Genomic DNA, 22,289 nt, shown 5'->3' with positions numbered 1-22,289 from the left:
AAAATAGACATTTTGGAGGAGTCCAGCTGATGGACGGAACCTCCTCTCCTTCACCCACCAAAGGTTGATTTTCGTCTCTTTCTGAACATTCACATGTGCATTTCAGTTCTCAGCTTTCGCCGTTAAATAGCCAACTGCTGCAAAGTGAAAAAGATATTTTCGGCTGGAACTTACGGTCGCTTCCCTTTGCACACTAGCTACCTTGTTTTGTTTTCAGCTAATCTGGTAAACGAGGTTCGGCTGTGATGGCTGACTTCAGCAGCGGGGTCATGGTGAGTATTTATATCGCCTTAACGTTTATTTTAAACAGAGAGTTTAGTTTTTTGCACAAATAAAAGTGCATATTGTGAGTATTAGATAGTTGCTGCATGCGTTAGTAAAGCATTACACAATAACTGCTGCCATCATTTTATAAACCACAATTTTCTAAGTGAAAAACACAGTGGGGGCTGGTTTGATAGCTGCTTAGTTAAAGTTTAAGGATTAAGTTTGTGTTTTCAGAAACAAAGCCACATGATCTGTATCCTCATAATAATAATTATAATTTTTATTGGCTACAATCATATCAAAACAAAGATTAAGTGTACAAGGGAAAAAAGCTTAAAATTAACTCAACACGGTTAAATAAAATCAGCCACATACAAGTACAGGACATGATAATAAATAAAATACAACACAATGAAATAAAAGAGTGAATTAAACTGTTATACACATCTTAAAGATGAAGAAATAGAATTCAGGGTTATTTAAAATATGTCTAAGAAGGTGTCGTATGTCGTACAGTCTGAGGAAAATAGTGATTTGTGGTATTGACTTCATTTATCTGCTGCCTGAAAACACAAAACCATATTTGTTTCTCGTGTTAGATGTCTTCTGAGCACCTGGCGATCAGGGGTGGAGCTGCAGGAAAAGCAACGCCGTCTTCCGTTGTGGCAGGAAACGGAAACTGGGACGGTGCAGGAGGGATGGACCAGATAACTGTGGTGAGAATAGATGACACCCACATCGCAGAGGAGCAGTCTCACGTCGTGGGGAAGGTTAAAGACGATGCTGCGGAGTACTACGAGGTGGAGTACTCGATGCCTGCGGAGGAGGAGGTTGTGGGAGAGGAAGAGGAGGACAGCGTTTACGTTATTGAGTATTCAAATCCTGAGGAGGAAGGAGAGAGTTACCAGTTTACAATGTCTGTAGATAGATCGCTGCCGGCCAAAAAGCCGATTATTAAACATCCTGAGGTCACAGAAAACGCCAGAGCTCCTTTACCGGAGATGTCCAAACTGTCCCGGCCATCGAGGCCGAGGCACGAGGTGAGGCAGAAGAGGAAGATGATAACAGAAGAGGAAGTCAAAGAGGAGGAAATTGTGAGCAATAAGAGCGTGTTAGAGCTTGGAGAGAACTACAGTGACGTGATGGGCTCAGGTAAGAGAGAGCTGGTGTGCTCGCTGTGCCCGCCGCCCGGCAGGTTCTTCAAGAGAGCATCAGGTCTGGCCGTACATTTAAAACAGATGCACCACATGGACGGGAAGAAGACGTTCTTCTGTACGTCCTGCAAGCAAACGGTTCGTTCTCAGATTGAACTGGACGCGCACACACGGCGCCACGCCAACCAGGACGCCGTCTTCACCTGCCTCCTCTGCTCGACAGAGACGGACAATGAAACGGAGGCAGAGAAGACGGGGTTCAAGGGGTCGAGGTGGGGCCTGAGGAGACACCTGGAGAAGGAGCACCCGGGCGTCGTCCCTCGCTGCGACATCTGTAATAAAGGCTTCAAGTCGCTCGCGTCGTACCTTGCCGACCAGTTCAGGCACGTTGGCGTGTCGCCGTTCTACTGCGCCAAGTGTCAGATCTACGAAATGACTGAGAGGGGTCTGAGCGTGCACATCAAAAACCACGACAAGAAGAAGAAGAAGCAGGAGCCGGCTGAAAACCACCCGCCCACGTTTGGAGTCTCCACCAGTGCTGACAACTCTGCCACAGACGACTCTGACTTCTGACCCCACAGATTCCACTCGTCAGTGTTTTCAGACTGAAGCAGCACCAGCTCAGTGACCTCCTCTCTGTCGGACAGACGTCTGACGTTTATGCATCTCTGACTGGTCTGAACTGAACTTTGGACAAGAGCACGATTGGTTCTAAGTTTGACAGCCGGGACTTTTATTTACCTCAGTGTCGGAGAGAACTGAGCCTCTGTTTGGGCCGAGCTTTTATCAAAGCTTTCCCGGCTTCCTCCACGTTCTCCTGCCGTCTCTGTAAATTCGGAGTAATGTTCCGTTTCTAGCACTAATTTCATTAGAAGTACAGAAAGAGTCATGTCAGGTGTTCATGAATGAAACTTTCTGTTAAAAAAGAGTGATGAGTTGAACACTGCTGTGGAAGTGACTGAGCATTAGACTGAATTCACCATGTGAGCTGCTGAAGGCTGCAGATATTTCCCTCCGTGGTTTTTATTTGTCATGTTTTATTTTTTAACCTGGCCTTTATCCGTGACGTCTGTATTTGTTTGTGCTCATTTGAGACTCAGCCTTTATTTTAACACTTGTGTTTAAAAGAGAAATGACAACGTTTCAAACTTTGCTATAACTCGTGCCATGTGGTGGAGTCTCCGCCCGCAGCGTCAGCGTGACGCGTGTCGGTAACGGTGACCTCATCGGGGTCATGAACACGAGAAAAGCCGCCTCAGTATGATGTGGTCCAGTAAAACACCTGCAGCTGTGACCTCCATCATGAAACGTCATCACATCAACACAAACTGAACATGATCAACTTTGCAAAAGTCGACTGTTGTGTTGGACAGAGTCAGACTGTGCAGGTGTTCCCATCATAAATCCCTGTTCTACACATGTAAACTTTATTAGCTGTTAGTGTACAAAACATTAACTCAGCAAACATCCAGTTGAAGCTTTTTAATCTGCACCACATTCACACTGAAGCATTTTTTGTTTTTGTAGTAACACAACAGTCACACAACACTAAATATAAAATGTTCATTGTCGTAGATTATGTGTTGGAAAAAAGCTTCATGTACCTGCAGGCTGGTTTTCACAGGAATAAACTGAGGGATGTTGCTGCTGCAGCGATCAGCTGATTCATCAATTAATCAGTCGTCAGGAAAATAATCAGCAGCTGTTTTGATTTTATAAGTCGGTTATTTTTCAAGTCAAAATGCCAAAACAAGTGCAGCTTCCATCCTCTGAACAGATCGAGTGAAAAAGAAAAAAAAACTTTATAAATTAAATTTTAAACTCTTCAGAAGACTGAAGGCGATAAATCATGAATAAATAAAACAGCATTAAAGGTGCTAAAATCACCCAAAATATCAACTAAGTTTGGTGCATAAACACTGAGATGAAGTGCAACAATCTGTTTTTATTGAACATTTATTAGTGAATATTAGTTGTGATTTTTTTTTGGAATGAAAAATGTCATGTATTTTTATTAACGGTGGTTTAAAAGATTTGTTTCCAGTTTTTTTTTCTGGAGCAGTTTGATTTGTCTCATTATTCATGTCTTTTTTTAATAATTCTGTCATTAAAGGGAAATGCCACTGATTTTTATCCCTTTTTCTTTCCTCACCCTCAGACACTGGAATTCATTTCTGAAACAGTTTAATCCTGGTTCAGATCATTTTACCCTTTAAAAACAAAGATTATAACAAAAGAGTTAAGTGATCAATAAAAGTCATCATGCATCGTTAGCTGATTATCCTTTTTATTGTTTTTAATAGAAAGTCCAACTCTGCAGGTACAAAAACAGAGAGCTGGCGTAGCAGCAGGGCTGAATGCGTCTCTGACAGGATCAGATAAAAGAGGAGGAGGAGGAAGATGGAGAGAGAGAGAGAGAGAGAGAGAGAGAGAAGAGAGAAAGCTATTCCCCTGTTTATAATTACAGAAAAAAATCATTCCTTTTACATTCCTTTATCCCAGAGCTGTACATCGATAGACGAGGCAAAGATCAACATTTATATATTTCATATGATATATAAAATAAAATAAAATCAAAGAATTGTCTCAGAGCAGTGAAGTTTTATCCCTTTATGTTGACAGACATTCACACAACCGCAGAGAGGAAGTAGTTTTCAATCATTCACCTAAAGATAAGAAGGATCTACGCAGAGGTTCGTGGTTACAGAAGCAGGATTTCAGGAGCGAGGAGATGAACTAGGATCCATTCTTTTTTCTTAGTGCTTGCTGATTGTCTTCGGTCCCCTCGTCGACACAGTTCATGCCTCCTCACCTGAAAGTCCCGGGTGGGTGTGGGGGGTGTGTGTTTCGCAGCAGAGGCACACACAGGTACGTTTATGTCAAACTGAGAAGGCAAACCATGACGGCTGGTTGGTCAGAGGCCAGTTCTAACAGCTGAGTGATTTCCTAAACCTCAGCCTGCTGATTCTGTGCTGTCTTGGTTGGAATTAAAGGACCAGTTCACCCAAACTACAAAGGAGCTATTCATTCCAGATGTTTGGAAACAGCAGCTCCACAGAAAGTCACTTTAAACCAAATGTCAAACATTATGTCCTATTACTACTTTAAATAGGAGTGTTATTATCTATATACTGTGAGAGCCAAGCCAACTCCAGATCCTTCTAACTAAACCTTTAACTGGTGCAGTCATTTGGGTGAACTAACCCTTTAATCTCCTCAGACAGCTCTGAACGCTGCGGTTTACCTGCTGCACAGGTGAGTTTTTTAAAGGGTTTAAGCTGACAGACGATCCTCTCCGTCACAGACACCGACGCACTGGTATCAGTACACAAAACACATCGCGTCCTGACTGAGATCGGTTTGGTCACATGGTGGAAAACGATGCCGCGGCTCGCTCCAACCTGCGGCGCTACAGGTGAGACTGAAGAGTCCGACTCCAGAACCAGGCGTTTTAATCGACGGCCGGTCATTTAAGAGCAGACGAAATGGTTCTGGAATCGAACCCTTCTCATCGTTTAATCCCCGCAGCGTTTGCGTTCACGTCCCGTCGCCGCCCGTGTGCTTATCATGAACATCTCCCTCCTCCCGGACATATAAAAATGCATTGTCTTGATTCTTAGAAACCTGAGTTGCTCGACGTGTTTGTATTTACAGTTCAGCTCCCTGTCGGCTGCACACACACAGACACACACACACAGACACACACACACACACACACACACAGACACAGACACACACACACACACACACACAGATGATCAGGCGGCTCATACAGGAGGTCGTCGGGATTCACGTGTTCACACACCAGCGTAGTGGAAGCAGGAAGCTCTCTGGCCTTTAAAAACAAAAACCTGATTCCAGGTCACAACCAAATCCTGCTGTTTGTTTCTCGTCAGGGTGTTTCTTAACATCTGATTTTAATTTACTGTCTCACAGCTGCACAATGCGAGACTTCCACAGAAAATCTGCCCGTTTGATATTTTAGATTCGCGCTTTACTTTGCATAATCTCAGTGAAGTGCATAAAGTTTCAAATGTTCAACCCTCCTGTGGCCACCAGGGGGCGTCCCAGACCTTTACCGGCCGTGTGTAGCTTTGAAAGGTAAAACCGCAGAATCTGTTTGTTCCTGTTCGTGTTTAAGTCCCGTGAAAGTTTGAGACGCCCGTTTCTCAGGACAAACGTTGGACTGTCCCCTGGCTGAGACAAACCAGTCACACTTTGTTCATTATGTTTTGTGGCTGAAAGGTAAAATACTGGACACTCAGAGTCTCTGACTGTCTGAGACACTAAAATCAATTTCCTACACAAAGTCGTGCTGAGACTTTTCTTTATCCCAGACACACTCGGTTAAACCAGATGCTGCTTCTCTCTCCTACGTTTTTCTTTTTTCCGGTAAATCTAAAACGAGCCGAGGCCTCTCTGCTCCGCGGGCTGAACGCTGCTCTGCCTCTCGCACTGACTCTCACCCTCGGTCCTTCTCTGCAGACGCCGTCATCTCAGAGGCTACTTGAGGTTTAAATGCAGGATGTACAGCTACAGAGCCACGACGCCGCTATAACAACACAGATCCTATCTCTTTAAATGCTTACATTAGATTACCTAGCTCCTATGTTCAGATTCCTCCCGCGTTTGTATTAAATAAATACAGTACTTTCATTTTCCTGCGTCTCTGGATCTACGCGGCAGCGCTGATTGTCCGAAGCAGAAACGCTGCAGGAGGACTCGCCGCTCCAGCCCGGTCCAGACTCTACGACGGCAGAGGAGATCCAATCAGAGGAGTCCATCAAGGTGCAGGACAGGACAGGAAGGTGAGGAGGGCGGGGGGGGGGGGGGGTCTCTGTGCTCCTATTTGGCGTTAGCGGTTCCCAGGTCCATCAGTAGTCTGTCCCGCCGGACCGGAGTGGACTGAACAGGAGAGACAAGTGGGGAATGGAGGGGTGGTCCGGCGGAGGTCAGATCGAGGTCAGCGTTGAGAGGAGGAGGTGAGGGGAGGGGGTGAGGAGGGGTTAAAGGTCACAGAGCAGTGGAGGTGATCTTCTTCACCCCCCTCCGCTGGGCCAGAGTGGAGCAGCCCACCGGTTCCAGGACCGGAGGGACGTTCCTGTTGAGGGCCGAGTAGGTGGCCGCCATCGCACCCTGAAGAGACGAGACAGACAGAGAGACAGAGACAGACAGAGACAAAGAGACAGAGACAAAGAGACAGAGACAGAGACACACACACACACAGAGACAAAGAGACAGAGACACACAGAAACAGACAGAGAGACAGAGACACAGAGACACAGAGACAGAGACACAGAGACACACAGAGAGACAAAGAGACAGAGAGACAGAGACACAGAGTTTTGTTTTCTAATGAATTCATCTTTTATTGTGCCACAGTGACTTGTGATATAGTTAATCTGTGTTGTGATGGACGTCCTGTCAGTGGACAACCACACAGACACATCTGAGGTTCATGGACAGGCTGAAACATCAGAGGTGTGTGTGTGTGTGTGTGTGTGTGTGTGTGTGTGTGTGCGTGTCTCACCTTGACGAGGTGTGGTGTGTCCTGCCTGTTGAGCGTGTACTTTGGCAGCTGGTCTCTGTGCGTCACCCAGGGGTGTCTGAGCACCTGACCTGCCGTCAGCCGCTGGTTGGGGTCGACGTGCAGCATCTTAGACACCAGATCCTGAGGGGTCAAAGGTCACATGGCAGTTACAGCTCATCCTGTGGGGACTGTGAACATTCTCGCTAAATTCAGTCACAATCAGGAACTAAGATGTCCACATACAGTAAGAAGACGCTGAGACGAGTGAAAGAAAGGAGGGAAATAAACCTGAGTTCATCACATTTACTAAAGACGTGAATGAGTGAGTGTGTGTCTGTGTGTGTGTGTGCTTATGCACTCGGGTGTGTCGGTGTCCACACCTTAGCCTCAGCAGATACAGAGGTCCAGTATCCTCCAGTGAGTGAGAACTTTCCACTACCGATACGAGCCAAGATCTCCTCCGGCGTGTCCTCTGGACCGTTAGCAAAGGGAGTGAAGCTGGAGACGAAGGACGAGGAGGACGTTTCATGTTTAGATACGAGCGGACTCTACTTCAACGTCTGTGTTTTTTTTAAATAAATATTTTACAACAGAAACTCTGAACAGCTCCATGGTGCTGAGGAGACTCGTACCCTGTCAGCATTGTGTAGAGCAGGACGCCGAGACTCCAGATGTCACAGGCTGCATCGTAACCCTGCTTCTTCAACACCTGCCAGAAGCACAGGAAACAACTACATGTAAAAAACGTGTCGGCTGCGTGTAAACATGCCTGAGCCCTGACACTGAAGCGCTGACCCACCTCTGGTGCCACGAAGTTGGCCGTGTAGCACGGCGTCATGAGCAGGCCGTTCTCCGCTCTCAGCTGTTTGGCGAAACCAAAGTCGCAGATCCTGATGGACTCGGCGTTGCCGCTCTCGTCCACGTAGAGGATGTTGCTGGGCTTCAGGTCTCTGTGCACCACCTGCAAACACGAAGGAAAACACGGAGTCAGGTGTTTAAACTCGACACAGCCTGCTGAGGTAAAGCACGTCTCAGAGCTTTGTCTCCTGTAATTAGATCCACACTGCACAATGCTTTCCAAGAAACTTTCCAGAAATTCTGAGGAAATAAACGAGAATTATTGACATTTCAACGTCTTCCTGTCAATCACAAACACACTTAACCAATGAAATGAACTGGGTGTGGTTTCCCCCTCAGAGGGACGTACCCCCTGTACATGCAGGTACTCCACAGTCTTGGTGATGGTGTAGAGGACAGCGCTGGCTTCTCTCTCTGAGAAAAACTTCTGTCGGAGGATTTTGTCCAGCAGCTCGCCTCCTTTCATCAGCTCCGTCACCAGGAACACCGACCGGCCGTCGTCATACACCTACCACATGGAAATAAGTCAGCCCACGCCGAGCCGCAGCAGTTCAGTCACTCAACCGTTCTGTGAATTTGTTTATTCAGTCGGTTCATTCAAATGTTAAGCGAATGTTTTCTGATGGAACAGATTCAGATTCATTGTCTCTCAGCTTTGTTTGTGGTGTAAGGTCAGAAAACGTTCCTGAAAATCTGACTAAACATTTAATGCAAATGTTTGACAGTTCACAAAACTTTAACCGCTGCATGAGGAAGATGGACTTTTGTATAAAATATATTTAAGACAAGGTCAAATTTAATTTCCTGTGGGAAATTCAAAGCAGCAAAGAGGAAGTAAAAAAAAACCTCAGCTACGGTGGAGCTCCTGAACTGAACAAACGGAACATGAATGCAGATAAACCTGTCTGTTGTTACTGGAACTGATGCGAACATGTTCACCCAGTGGCCTGATGGTATTTTTAACTCGAATTAAAATGAGTCACAGAAAAAGTGAAACTCCAGTGAAACCATTTTTTTTTGTCTGTCCACCAGCTACACACGCAAATTCAGCAGATTTAAGAAAGTCACACACACACGCACATGAATGTAGAAGATAAACACCTGAAAGTAAACAGTACATTTTCACAATAAGATGCTGCTTTGAGAGCCGATTTCCCAGAATAAAAGCCGTTCAGTGTGACTCACGTCTTTGAGCGTGATGATGTTGGGGTGTTGCCCGTATCTCAGCAGGATCTCCACCTCCTCCGTCGGGTCTTTCTTGGCCTTGTTGATGATCTGTAACGGGGACAAACGGTGTTTACAGCACTGAAAAGCTGGACACCGACGTCCCGTGGACGGATGCCGTGTGTTTACCTTCACTGCGTACTCCATGCCGGTTCCTTTGTGTAAGCAGCGTTTGCAGATGGAGTAGGAGCCGACGCCGATGTCCTCTTTGATCTCGTAGGCGTCTGAGAACTGGGACGTGCTTCGGTGCAGTTGCTAAGTGCAAAGACACAAATACAAACATAAACAGATGCATACACTACTACTAATAACTCAGGGTTTTACAGCGCTTGATAAAAATCGGGGGAGGGGCTTCAGATGCATCCTCAGACACCTTCACTCATCTGAGCCAGAGTTACTCAGACCCTGACTTCAGGCTCCAGGCTCCAGGCTTCAGGCCCAGCAGCTCTGCTGATTCACAGCCATCTGGAGGATCCTCTTCATCATCGTTTGAATTCCCTGCAGAATCAACACTCAGCCAAACCTCTAAGCTCTCCATCATCTTTGCTGGACCGCAGACCTTCATACGTCACAAACACCGTGCTTATGGCTGGCTGAACAACGGGGCTGATTTCTATTTCAGTTCTTTATGCGCACTCCTTTTTTTTATTTTTGTCATTTAGGCAGGTACAGCAGCAGCAGCACTGAAACACATCCAACCCTGCTATGAATGAAAACGCTCAGCTTCACTGAGGTTCTTCGATTCTGAAACACCTGAGGAGATGTGGCCACAGGCCTCTGTGTCTGAAGGTTTGTGTAAATGTATCTACCTCCTGAAGCTTTTTATGGTTGTAGGTAAGAAAGCTGGCTTCAGAGGAACCCTCCCACACAGACACTGTCAGCCATCGACGGGCCAAACAGGACTGTAACTGACAGACACCTCTGTCACGTGTGCTTGTACCTGTACGATAGCATTGGGTAGTGGTTGTGTTTCCTCCTCTGTTATGGCCACAAAACTGAATCCTCTGAACAGCTGATGGGCGTTGGCACTGGGAGGAACCCCCGGGGAGTCTGAGACGGACACAGACACAGAAACAGCTGTTAACTCTCAAAACTCAGTGAAATGAGACTTTATTAAGAATGTAGCTGAGCTCTGCAGAGTGTGAAGAGGAGGAGGAGGAGGAGGAGGCAGAGTGACAGTCGGTACCTCTGGGTGTTTTAGCTGTGAACTCTGGATCAAAATAGAAAGTGTCATCAGGTCGTCCTGCAGCCGGTTTGAAAGGAGGGTAGATCTCTCTGCGGTACAGTTTCTGAGGGGAAAGGAAAATGTTAGAAAACTCAGCCAGAAGCACAAAGAAACACACAGTCAAGACAAAATAACAAAAGAAATGTGATTCTTCTAAAGTTCGGCCTCTTGTTTCTGTCTCGGGCTGTAAGACGCTCACATTCCAGTCGATGGTGTTGAAGAACTGATGCCTCTTGATCTCCTCTACTCCGTCTGGTCCAGCTCCTACAAATAAACAAAACACACCAGCATCAGCTGTCAGTCCAGTGCAGTGCAGTGCAGTCCAGTGCAGTGCAGTGCAGTGCAGTGCAGTCCAGTGCAGTGCAGTGCAGTGCAGTGCAGTCCAGTGCAGTGCAGTGCAGTGCAGTCCAGTGCAGTGCAGTGCAGTGCAGGCCAGTAGGGGGCAGGGCGACCCCAAGCTTTGAGAAACTGTCCTGTAATCATAGTGTCCTCTGCTGTGTTTAATCCCCACGGTCACATAGTGAGAGACTGGACACAGGAGCCCATTGGTTCCTGTGTCCAGTCTCTCACTATTTAAAAAAAACCAAAAGGCTCAGTTCAGCAGGTCAGTGTAGTATTTTAACAAGCACACATGGGGACTGATTAACTTTTTACCAGACGTCCTCATTTTTGGTTACATGCCTGAAAACAACTCATCCAAAATAAAAAAGTTCCTGTTGTTCAACCCTTTTGATCGCAGACATAACCCCGGTCTCCTCTGGAAGGAAACTTACAACAAAGTTACAGAAAAACAGACGTGATAGAAAATGTACGTTGGGGTTTTTTTTTTTTTTCTTCCCTTCGGCTCCAGTTGTTTGTGACAGAGACTGTTGGGTTGTTGTGTGAGCTCCTTGCCCACGAGACCCAGCAGGCTTTAAGTGTTTTGTATGATTATGGTTGAAAGGGTTATTTTTAGAAAATGTAAATCTACCTCCGCTCCTTGTTTTCAGAAGTGGCTCAGTAGCACAGAGTCCTGTCTTTAACTGGAGGAGATTGACTCATGCTCTGAATTTGTTAAGAAGCTTTATTTATTAAATCAGAAGGAAAATGGACTCGGCTGCAGCTCGGCACTGAGTGTATGGACCTGTTCTGAGTGATCAAAGGAAAACAATGATTGATTTCATGAGTTCGGTTTTACCTAATCTGTTTGCAGGGTTACGTTTGAAAAGGTTCCTGAGGAGACTCTGAGCTTCTGAGCTCAGAAACTGTGGCATTCCCAACTTGGCTCTGTGAAAAGAGAGAACGAAGAACGTCAACATGAAAACAGCGGTTTGATCAAAGACGCAGGATAACCGCAGCGAGGTGCAGCTGTCATCAAATGTCCATACTGCATATCCAAAATGAAAGTATCTGAAAGACTAGACGATAATATGTCTCACACACACACACACACACACACAGGAAACACACTCAGCAGTCTGCAGAGAGTCTGCTCAGCATTTTCTACAGACAAACACTGAGAGTGAAAGAGAGACGAGAGGAAACTGGAGGGGTTAATATTTCCTGCGATTTGTTTTGTTCTCTCTCTCCTCCCTCCTAATCTTCTTTCAACTCCTCCGTCTCCTCCCTCAGCGTTAGACATTCCTATCAGCCCATTTTTCTTGTCCCTCCTCTGCTCTGTCCACCCTCTTCATCCTCTTCCTCATCTTCCTCTTCCTCCTGAGTGCTGCACTTTTATCTCCTCTGTTATAAATCCTTGACTTTCCCCTGGGCTGACTCTGTGTCTCGCTGTCTCTGCCTCCTCTCAGATGTACAGTAAGCCGTAATAAAAGCTGTTAGATGGCGACTGGATCGGAGTTTCAGGACAGTATAAAGTGTCTTACTTGAGGATCATGGTCATCGTCTCTTTCCGGTCTTTGCCTTGAAACGGCAGCGTTCCCGTCAGCATCTCAAACTGAAAGAAGATCAGAGAGGAAGCCTGGAGGTTATATCCTCGGAGAAATACGATCAGAGACAAAGCAAACACTGTGGCTGTAACACATTTTAATCAGACATCACCTGCGTTAATGTAATTCTCCACAGACAGAGACAGATGTGATAAAACAGAGAGGAAGACGTGGGAACTTAATGAAATTCCTCTTTCCTACAGCAGGTAACGTTCCACTGCAAACAGCCAGGGAAGCAACAATGAACGCGGTTATTTAAAGACACCAAACAGCCGCTGTTAACTCTGAGGATTTGCTGCTTCAGATCAGTAACGCGTCACGTGTTATTTGGGGACATCGGCTCGTGCTTTCGGAAATTCTAGAAGGTCACTTCACGATTTTATTCACTCCTTCCTGATAAAGAAATATATCAAATAATCAAATCAAATAATTTCAGCAGCTGGGAAACTGATCTGAACACAACCAGCAATCAGAACCTTTAGCCCTGAGTCACAGCTCAGCCTCACTGCTGTGATTTACGGTCTGTGATTTACTGTTATCACATCATCTGAGGTTTAGTTAATCATCAAACTGAGGGGGAACACAAACAGCAGGGGACGACACGACGCCGTTCCCTCCCCGCAGCCTGTCGAGCGCCAACGCGACCGATGAACAAGCAGCATCTTCTCACCATGAGCACGCCGTACGACCACCAGTCTGCGCTGTGCGTGTGTCCTCGCCTGTTCACCACCTCAGGAGCCATGTACTCCACCGTCCCACAGAAGGAGTAGGCTTTGTTCTCGTGGTCTATTGACTCCTTGCTGAGGCCAAAGTCTGAACACACACAGAAATCAGTGATAAAAGGTTTATCATCGTCTCCGGCTGCCTGAGCGAGCAGTAAAAACATAATGTGCAAACACACGTTAATGAAGCTTTTGTTAGGCAGAGTACACACAAGCAGGCAAACCGACAGAAACGCACACACTGATACACAAAAAGGTGTAATATTACACACCGGTCAGCTTGATGTGTCCCTCCTCATCCAGCAGGATGCTGAAAAGACAGAGCTTTTAGTGTTATGAAGGAAATGTCTGCGTGTGTGTGTGTGTGTGTGTGTGTGTGTGTGTGTGTGTGTGTGTGTGTGTGTGTGTGTGTGTGTGTGCGTGTGTGCGTGTGTGTGTGTGTGCTTACTTCTCAGGCTTGAGGTCTCTGTAAATGATGCCGAGGCCGTGAAGGTGATCGAGTGCCAGAGCAAGTTCAGCCAGGTAAAACTTCACATCCTCTTCTGTGAACATTACCTGCAACACACACACACACACACACACACACACACACACACACACACACACACACACGTCACTCCCTCAGTATAAATAAAATCCTTTAGCATCTTTAGCAGAAAACGTATGTGTTGACTTTTTGTTTTGTTTGAAATAAAACTTTTCACCGAGCACGTGAATGTGTCTGTCTCTCAGACTTTTTGTTTTTCATGCACCTGAGCTGAAACAGGTGTTACCTCCTTAGAGAGACGAGTGAAGAGATCTCCTCCTCGGAGAAAATCCAAGATCAGGTAGAGCTTCCCCTCCGTCTGAAACGCTGAGGAGAGGGAGGAAGAGCCGGGGGAGAGAAGAAAGTCAATTTAGATAAGATCTGAGAAGTTCCCTTCTTCCTGAACATTTCCACTGCCAGGTTTCCTGCTGGCTAACAGAGGAGTAATGAGCTCTGATTGGCTGGTGTGGGGCCGGTGACTCACCAGGGAGGCCTGTTATTGGCTGACTCACCATAGTGCAGTTTGACGATGAAGGGATGGTTGACCTCCACCAGGATGTCTCTCTCCATCTTTGTCCTGACCCGGTCACGCACTGGAAACACACACACACACACACACACACACACACATACATCACCAGATAAAGCTTTTTACTGAAAAGCCAAAATAAAACAGCCTCCGTTATTCGGTTTCTATTTTGGCTGGAGAGGCTCCCAGATGGCAGCAGACGGGAAACTGAATCACGAGGAGAGAAAATAAGCAACAAGAAAGAAAGAGAAAAGGAAGAAAAAGAAATAGATAAAGAAAGAAACATGGATAAGAAGAAAAATACTCAAATAAAGAAGAAGCCTGAGAGAAAGAAGCGATAAACACACAAAATAAAGACGCAAGTTGTTTGTTTTTTCTTCCACCAGCAGATGGTGTGTGAGTTGAGATAAATAATCACTTTAGGAATTGATTTCTTCTCTTCCTCTTTCTTTAGCTCCTCGTATCTGTTTGATCTCACGTCAGGGTGTGAAATTCCATTTTGGGCGATGACGACGGAGCAAACCAACAATTTAGCACCTGAAAGTCTCCAGAAACAAATCCAGACTCCACCTGCTGAGGAGTCTGTCAGTCTCTGTCTCAACTGTCTCCTGTCTCACGCCATGTACCTGTAGCAGTAAGTTTAACTGCTCAGACTCTCACATGAAATCCAATTATTTCCCTCCTTTCTCCTCTTTCATCGGTCACACAGAAAGAGATTTCGTCTTGTTATTTACGATTAACTGGAGCCACTCGTTAGTGCGTTTGTTGGGGACTACTTTCACGGGCGGATTAATCCAGGTTTGGTGTTTTTCTTTTTTTGTACCTTTCAGCGTGGCTTTCTTCAGGACTTTCATGGCGTACAGCTGACCGGCGTCTGGTCCTGTGATCTTCCTCACCAGAAACACCTGCAAACACACACACACACACACACACAGTGATGAATTTAGTTTAGATTTGTATTTACATGTGTGTGAAATGGACGGTGCACAGTGATATGTCTAAGTATGAATGGGTATCAGAGCGTGATGGAGTTTGTATTGTGTGTTTTTTATGTGTGTGTGTGTTTGTGTATGAGTTTGTTTGGGTTTGGCCCATTTTCCAGGTCATACTTGTGTGGATCAACATAAACACACACACACACGCACACACACACCCACAGAGCCCAGGCACAAGGCTAATTGTTCATTCATAAAGACGACGATATTAAGCGCGAGTGTGAAGGACCCTCAGCCTGTCGTCTCCGTGGCAACGGGCTCTCAAACACTGGCACAAGGGAAACACTACACACATCTGAGTGGAAATGAAACCCACACTTACACACACACTTGAGGCCCACTCTCACACACACATAAGCACTAACAGGTATATAAACACACACACACACAGAGGTACCTTGCCAAAGGAGCCTTGCCCCAGGACTTTGCGCAGCTCAAACTGTCGAGGGTCGGCCTTCTCTGATCCCTCCTTCACATGGTGAGTGATACTGATCTCCTTAATTGGCACATCGTCCTGTAACACACACACACACACACACACACACGGGTCAGTAACGAGTTTTACACAGTGCTTACACAGCTTGTTTAACTGGTCTGGTTTCAGTGGAAAGTTAACCTCAGTATAAACGTGTAGTCGCTTCTTATCTCATACCATCGCCGTCAGTTTGCACCAGATCCAACGCAGGAAGCAGCAGAGCAAACAGGAAGAGCCACACAACGTATGTGTGGGACAGTGTGTCGAGAAAGACTGATGATGCTGTTGTTAGTGTTCAGCATCACGTGACCCCGAAAGCTGCATTTACATGGCCAAAAGTATGTGGACATTATGCCCATACGTGATAGTTGTACATGTGATTCTGACACCGTGGGTCGTTGTCAGCAGCAGAAACTGTCTGAGGCTTTACACCAGATGCTGGAACCAGTCACTGTTCCAGTTCATCCATCAGGTTCTCACACTCCACACTGGGAACACCATTTCTTCATGGTGCTGTCTCTGTGCAGGGGGCCCCGGTCATGTGACTTCCCTAAACTGCTGACACGAAGTGAGAAAGGTTCCCGGCCTTTTTTTCTTTTTGGCATCTGACACCCTTAACATGACGCCATGTCAGCTTACGACCATTCATCACGAGTTACATACGTGTTTGACATGTGACCCTGATGTTTGCTCTTTAACTTCCCAACAGGCGGCTTAGCAAACATGCTCTGTTCAAAATTCAGCCGTTACACAATGAAATCCACACACACACACACACACACACATACACACACACACACACACACAGACCAGTGTCTGTGTGTGTGTGTGTCTAAACCCATTTTAGCCTCTTGGCTATTACAGTTAATCTCTTCCACGCTAAAAGACAACTAAAATGTAATGGAGCAAGTTTGCACATTTCTTCCTGGGGACTTCTGTGTGCGAAGGGCATTCTGGGAAATGTAGTACATTAAAGAAGCAGGTAAACTACAACAGCATCCATCAGCGTGAGCGTGGATGAAGGTGGATTCTTCCCTTTTGTCCAGAACTCAGTGAATCACACAACAGGTTGAGCTGGGCTCCCGAATGTTCGTCATCTGCACAGTGGGAAATGACAACACACACACACACACACACACACACACACTGAAACAGAACACACACACACACACACACACACACACACTGAAACAGAACACACACACACACACAGTTGTCATGAAGCCACCCCCGATATCTGCTTCCCGCTGTAGCTGAGTGACTAATGATACCATACTGTGTGTGTGTGTGTGTGTGTCTGTGTGTGTGTGTGTGTGTGTGTGTGTGTGTGTGTGTGTGTGTGTGTGTGTGTGTCTGTGTGTGTGTGTGTGTGCGTTAACTCTTTGTGAAGCTTCCTTTGGTCTTGATGCTCCAGGAACGAACAGGTAAACACATCCACACCGCACGTCCACCTGTCAACATCCTCTCCCTGAATTTCCCATCATCCTCTCTGTCCTCTCTCTCTGTCTTCCTCTGTCCAGCCCTTCCTCTTGCTTCACTCGTTTCCCTCTCCTCCTCCTCCTCCTCCTCTCTTCGTACCTGCAGTTCCCAGGTGTTGGCTGCCGAGTGTCCCAGTGTATTATGGGTCCTGTAGACCCGACTGCGGCTGAGGTTCTGTGGCGCTAACATGATCCTGTGCGTCGACTGCGAGGCGACAGGATGGAGCCGGCTTCTGCTCGTCCCTGACACTTCTTCCTCTATCTCCGTTTCTATCTCTCTCTCCCTCAGAGAAATCTTCGCCTCCCTCCCTCCCTCCCCTCCTCCCTCATTCCCTCCCACTTTCTCACTTTTTCTATCTTTATTTGAACCGTTCTCACCTCTCCTTTCTCTGTCTCCCTCTCTTCTTCTCTTGTCTTTCTTCTTCTCTCCTTTCTTTCTCATGGGTAAAGGTTGTAGACTACAGTGGGAGGGGGAGGGGGAGGGGGTGTGGCCAGATGTGCAGCAGGGGAGGAAGTACTCAGATACTTAGTAAAAGTACCTGTAATGCTGTATCATTTACAACATGTGTATTTAAATCATTATTCTATCAAACCATTATTATTTTATTATCTTATTTGGCTGTTTGTGTTTAAACCTGCGAACTTTGGCTCAAAGGTTTTAGTAGAAAACTCAGAAACTGCCACAGCGATGATTCTTTTATTCCTCATTGATTTATCTTCCCATCACTTTCATGATTAACTGATTAATCGTTTAGTCTATTAAATTTCATCAATTTCCCCTTTGTAGTCTCCTTAAGCCCAACGATGACTCTGCTGCATTTTCTAAGCTCTCGGTCTAAATCCAGGTATCACATGTGCACTTACATCAAACAGACCTCTCAGCCACACACATGCACACGAACATGCAATTTACACTGCATGTCATTAAGTATGGAGCACGGCAGCACCGTATGTAAATGAGATTCATCATCCAGACCCAGCTGATCGCAGGCGAAGCCTCTGAACGCAGCTCAGCACCGAGAGTCACAAACAGCTGATGCACCAACAAAAGCAGGGTTCAGACGCCGCGGACTGTCGGAGAGAGACGACGGAGAAATGTTTGAAAGCTGCACAGTTTAAGACTGTTGACATTTCAAATATGTGTGTGAGTGTTAGTGTGTGTGTGTGTGTGTGTGTGTGAGTCAGAACACAGATGGAGGATCAGAGCTGAAGCGACAGGACGCTCATGTAGCACCTCTTAATCACAGGATTAAAACTGCAAACCCTGCACCTGTGCGCTCTGAACACACACACACACACACACACACACACACACACACACACACACACACGCACTTTACCTGCTTCTCTAACCTGTTATTATGTTTATTTCCATCTCGAGTGTGTGATCCCGAAACACACAGAGAGAAAACACAAACACACACAGCTTCCACTTCACTCTTCCACTGACTTACCAAAGTATATTTCTGTCTTACTTATACAAGGAGATAAACACGATGTCCACACTAACTAAGAGCAACATCAATATACATTAAAACTCCCATTACAACCCCTCAGCGCTGGAGTCTGACGATCTAATGATGGAGATCTAGTGATATGATCAAAAGCTCCAAAATAAACCTTGAGGTGAATTCGTTTTGTCAACTAAGGCTGTAACAGACTATTATTTTCAATTAATTTGCAAATTATTTTCTGAATGAATCATATTTTTTCTTCTTCCAGCCTGAAACCTGAAATCAGGACCTCTGACTTCCTCCTTTGTCTGTTTGTCAAAGTCTGATTATTTTAAATTCTCTATAGGATCATAAAATATAAAGCTGTGGGGTTAACAGGTTCCCACTGAGCCGTCAGTAACACAGCTGGAGAGGACGCTGCACAGCAGCCCTGCAACACTTCACATCATCTGTCCGCCATCGGATCTAATTAAAGCGTCCTCATGAGCGGAGTGAATCAGTATGATGCTGTTATACGGCGCCGTGCACAGCAACAACAGACCTCCCCAGCGGACACATTACAGCAATCGTATTAAATTAACGTAAACTCCGCACACGTTTTTAACCTTTGGTCGGGCGGGTGCGTGTCTGGCTGCAGGGAGATTTTCTCATTACGCACAGCGAAGGATTTAAATGTGTAACGTGCACAAAGCCTGAGACAGAGGCAGCGTACTTAGACTGTTTATAATTCACTGAGCCTGTAGACAGACAGAGTCTGTTCTCACCATGAATACAAGCCGACTACAGCTGCTCTGTCAGCTCTAAAGCCTGGTACTCTAACAATGGAAAACAGTGACTTCAAACTTCGAATGTCTTGTTCTGTCTGACCAACTGTCCAACGACATTCACTTCACACCGTGAAACAGAACAGAGGAAAAAAATCCCACGTTTTGAGAAGCAGAAATCATCATCCACAAAAAGTGATCACATCATTGGTGCACAGAGAAAATGTGGACACACACAGAGTTTCAGTATCTACATGCTCTGATATGCACTGGTTTTAGTCCATGTTAGTCCAGTCCACTCCAGTACAGCAGGGTCTGTTTAATGGTGAATATCAAAGCTGATGTTAGGACACGTCAGTGTTAGAGAGAGGTAACGTGAGCCCCCCCCCACACACACTCACACACACACACACACACACACACACACACACACACACACTCACTCACACAGAGGTGACAGGGAAGCACGAAGTCAAATATCCAAACAGAACAATCCAGAAAACACTGAATGCAGATGAAGAAAAGTCCTGATTGTCTGTTTTCATTAGAGTAAGAACAGAGAAGCTCGATGAAGCTGTGAACTCAGAGCAGCACAGACTCGCAGGCGGCGGCCTCAGGTGCTGTCTTTGTTCTGACTCTGGTACAACGTGGATCTGAGTTCTAATCTTCAAACTGAGAAACAGAGCAAAGACTTTCCAAACTCTACACAACAGGCCACAACAGTTAGGAGGAGAAAGACGAGCACCAAGACTGCACACCGGGCTCAGGACTACTCACAGCCATACTGGGGTGTGCTGGTCCACAACAGTCTAACACTGTCCCCTTATTTTTCCTGCTCAGCAGCACGGGCTGATCCCGGCGGCCGCCATCAGAGGTCTGCGCTGGCTGCTGGCGGCCGGCGAGCAGCAGCAGCCGCCGGAGCGACTTCAGCCGGCTCCTCAGCGCCCTGACGAGGCCGGCGACGGCGCACACACACGCCGGCTTGGCCTCGGCCGCGCAGCGTGTCATCGTGAGCTGAGGCGAGGAGGCTGGAGGCGGCGAATGGTTTGGACTGGGACAGGCAAACAAGTGTATATGTGAGTCAGTGTGAGGGGATACCCAGAGGAAGAGGAGGGGAGGAACGGGGGGAGATCCAAATTGGGATGGGAAGAGGGATCTCCCCCCACCGCCCCCACCCCCCTTCCTTCTCCACTAACATGCAGCTGTAACCTTCCACCCAGTGTTTCCATCAGGTGTCCTGGATATCCCCGTTTACTCCACACTCACATAACTCACATAACTCACTGACCAATGACTAAACACCACGAGGAAACAAACGCCCACTGCTGTCTTCACACATACACACACACACACACACACACATACACACACACACACACACACACATACACACATACACACACACACACACACACACATACACACACACACACACACACACACACACACACACACACACATACACACACTCAGTCACTCAACAGGCAACGTACGAATTTCACTCAGATATATAAATGACTCCAGGACCCAGTCTGTCAACTGAACGTGTGACAAACGACTTCATTCATTTTAAAATTACATTCATTTATTAATTCCTACTCATTTTTCTACTCTCACATCAGTCCATCAACACACACACACACACACACACACACACACACACACACACACACACACACACACACACACACACACACACAGACACACTCAGCACAACAGAGACATATGTACATAAAACCCACAAACACAAGCTGACGCACAGGCGACAAACGGTGACGCACACACACACGCAAATCAAATATCCCTAAAACCCACGGCCAGAACACTGCAACACACACTCACACACTCCCACAGTCCAACACACTCCAGCAAAGACACAATGAGGACGCAAAGACACCCCCCACCCCCCCCCTCCTCAAATCCTCCACCTGTCACTACCCCCCCTCCCGGTACACAAACACAATGTACACAATGCCGGTGCAGACGGTCGACAGGATGTGTGACATTTCTTGAATTACCTCCACCTGTTGTCGCCTTCGCTGAGTGTGCGCTGGTTTCCACACACACCAGCGGACGTGTTTTTACCTGTTAAAGATCAAATAATCTGTATTTTCTACGCTGCCACTGAACTAAACGGGCACATGAACTAAGACAGGAGACAGAGACAGAGACAGAGACACAGAGACATCATCACTAACTCTGCTCTACATGTTTACAGCTCATGTGTTCGGTGTATGATATTATCAGTTGTTGCAGCTTTTGCAATTATGAATTTAATTTCCTCTACAAAACCAAATGACTTGTCAACTTGTCGTGTTTTAGAAAAGGAGAAGTCGGTCGGGAGTTATTGCAATAATGGATGTGAAGTATCAGAGTGTGTGTGAGACAGAGAGACGGGAAGTGAGTGAAGAGGGACGCCACATTTTCAGCATCACTCGCTTTTCACTTATTAACTACTGCTAATAAAAACAGATGCAAGTGGGACTTTGGTAATAAAACCAACCACACTGCTCTGTGTGTGTGTGTGTGTGTGTGTGTGTGTGTGTGTTTCACTGTGACACTGAAAGTGCTGGTGGTGATTATCATTGTTGATCTGTATGATGGTGAAACTCCTACCAGTTACCTGAAACACGCCTGTACAGATATTTACGAATGTCACCGTCACGGTTCGGTGAATCTGCTGCTCAGAAAAAAAAAAATCTCCATAACTTACAAACTTTTAAACTGATTAAAGACAGATGAGAGACGGATTGAGGACGGCTGTGTCAGAGCCGATGCACAGGAAAGGTTTAAAAAATACAACATTTAACTTGCATCATTTTAAAATCACTCACAGAATCAGTTACACACCGGAGAGGATCAGTGGCTTTAATGGTGAAGTTTCTCTCTGTTCTCTCTCTGTCTACTCTAGAATAGAATAGAATAGAATAGAAATACTTTATTCATCCCAAGTTGGGAAATTTCACTATCACAGCAGCAATACACAGGCACTCAGCCTCCAAATATAAACCTCTAATGGTAAAAATAAACAATATAGACATTATTTACAGAAATAGGAATTTAAAATAAGAGTAAAAAAGGAAGTGTGCCATTTGAATAGAAATATAAAATATAAAATCATGTGACCATGTGACCTGGTCTGTTGGAGCAGTTAGAGAATTAA

General features: G+C 46.1%; 2 protein-coding genes across 2 annotated transcripts in view; one reads left to right on the top strand and one right to left on the bottom strand.

Moving 5' to 3' along the window:
* Positions 1-23: 23 nt before the first annotated feature.
* On the top strand, positions 24-3,252 carry si:dkey-226l10.6 (zinc finger and BTB domain-containing protein 11). The gene is made up of 2 exons (XM_041065746.1): positions 24-272; positions 867-3,252. Exons 1-2 carry the CDS (start codon positions 246-248, stop codon positions 1,992-1,994), a joined length of 1,155 nt encoding a protein of 384 aa, XP_040921680.1. The 5' UTR covers positions 24-245; the 3' UTR covers positions 1,995-3,252.
* A 434-nt stretch (positions 3,253-3,686) lies between these two features.
* The window catches only part of rps6ka3b (ribosomal protein S6 kinase, polypeptide 3b), a 33,620-nt gene continuing 15,017 nt past the window's right edge, over positions 3,687-22,289 (bottom strand). Inside the window, exons 3-22 of the mRNA XM_041065655.1 lie at positions 15,353-15,469; positions 14,784-14,865; positions 13,944-14,024; positions 13,679-13,758; positions 13,354-13,460; positions 13,178-13,215; positions 12,854-12,996; positions 12,121-12,191; positions 11,436-11,524; positions 10,458-10,522; positions 10,220-10,322; positions 9,974-10,083; positions 9,163-9,288; positions 8,995-9,084; positions 8,159-8,317; positions 7,751-7,912; positions 7,584-7,660; positions 7,332-7,449; positions 6,952-7,092; positions 3,687-6,557 (exon numbers count right to left, since the gene is read on the bottom strand). Coding sequence (XP_040921589.1) covers positions 6,435-6,557; positions 6,952-7,092; positions 7,332-7,449; positions 7,584-7,660; positions 7,751-7,912; positions 8,159-8,317; positions 8,995-9,084; positions 9,163-9,288; positions 9,974-10,083; positions 10,220-10,322; positions 10,458-10,522; positions 11,436-11,524; positions 12,121-12,191; positions 12,854-12,996; positions 13,178-13,215; positions 13,354-13,460; positions 13,679-13,758; positions 13,944-14,024; positions 14,784-14,865; positions 15,353-15,469 — 2,082 coding nt within the window. The 3' untranslated portion in view covers positions 3,687-6,434. The remainder of the gene's footprint in view (positions 6,558-6,951; positions 7,093-7,331; positions 7,450-7,583; positions 7,661-7,750; positions 7,913-8,158; positions 8,318-8,994; positions 9,085-9,162; positions 9,289-9,973; positions 10,084-10,219; positions 10,323-10,457; positions 10,523-11,435; positions 11,525-12,120; positions 12,192-12,853; positions 12,997-13,177; positions 13,216-13,353; positions 13,461-13,678; positions 13,759-13,943; positions 14,025-14,783; positions 14,866-15,352; positions 15,470-22,289) is intronic.

The sequence above is a fragment of the Toxotes jaculatrix genome, chromosome 20 (genome assembly GCF_017976425.1).
Source record: "Toxotes jaculatrix isolate fToxJac2 chromosome 20, fToxJac2.pri, whole genome shotgun sequence".
In the NCBI taxonomy this organism is placed as follows: domain Eukaryota; kingdom Metazoa; phylum Chordata; class Actinopteri; family Toxotidae; genus Toxotes; species Toxotes jaculatrix.
This window is presented reverse-complemented; position numbering and strand designations above follow the sequence as displayed.

Bases quoted from the DNA above. Each gene is read 5' to 3' on its own strand.
- si:dkey-226l10.6 (XM_041065746.1), top strand. From the start codon at position 246: ATGGCTGACTTCAGCAGCGGGGTCATG. The intron at 273-866 runs GTGAGTATTTAT...TTCTCGTGTTAG, and splicing joins ACTTCAGCAGCGGGGTCATG to ATGTCTTCTGAGCACCTGGC.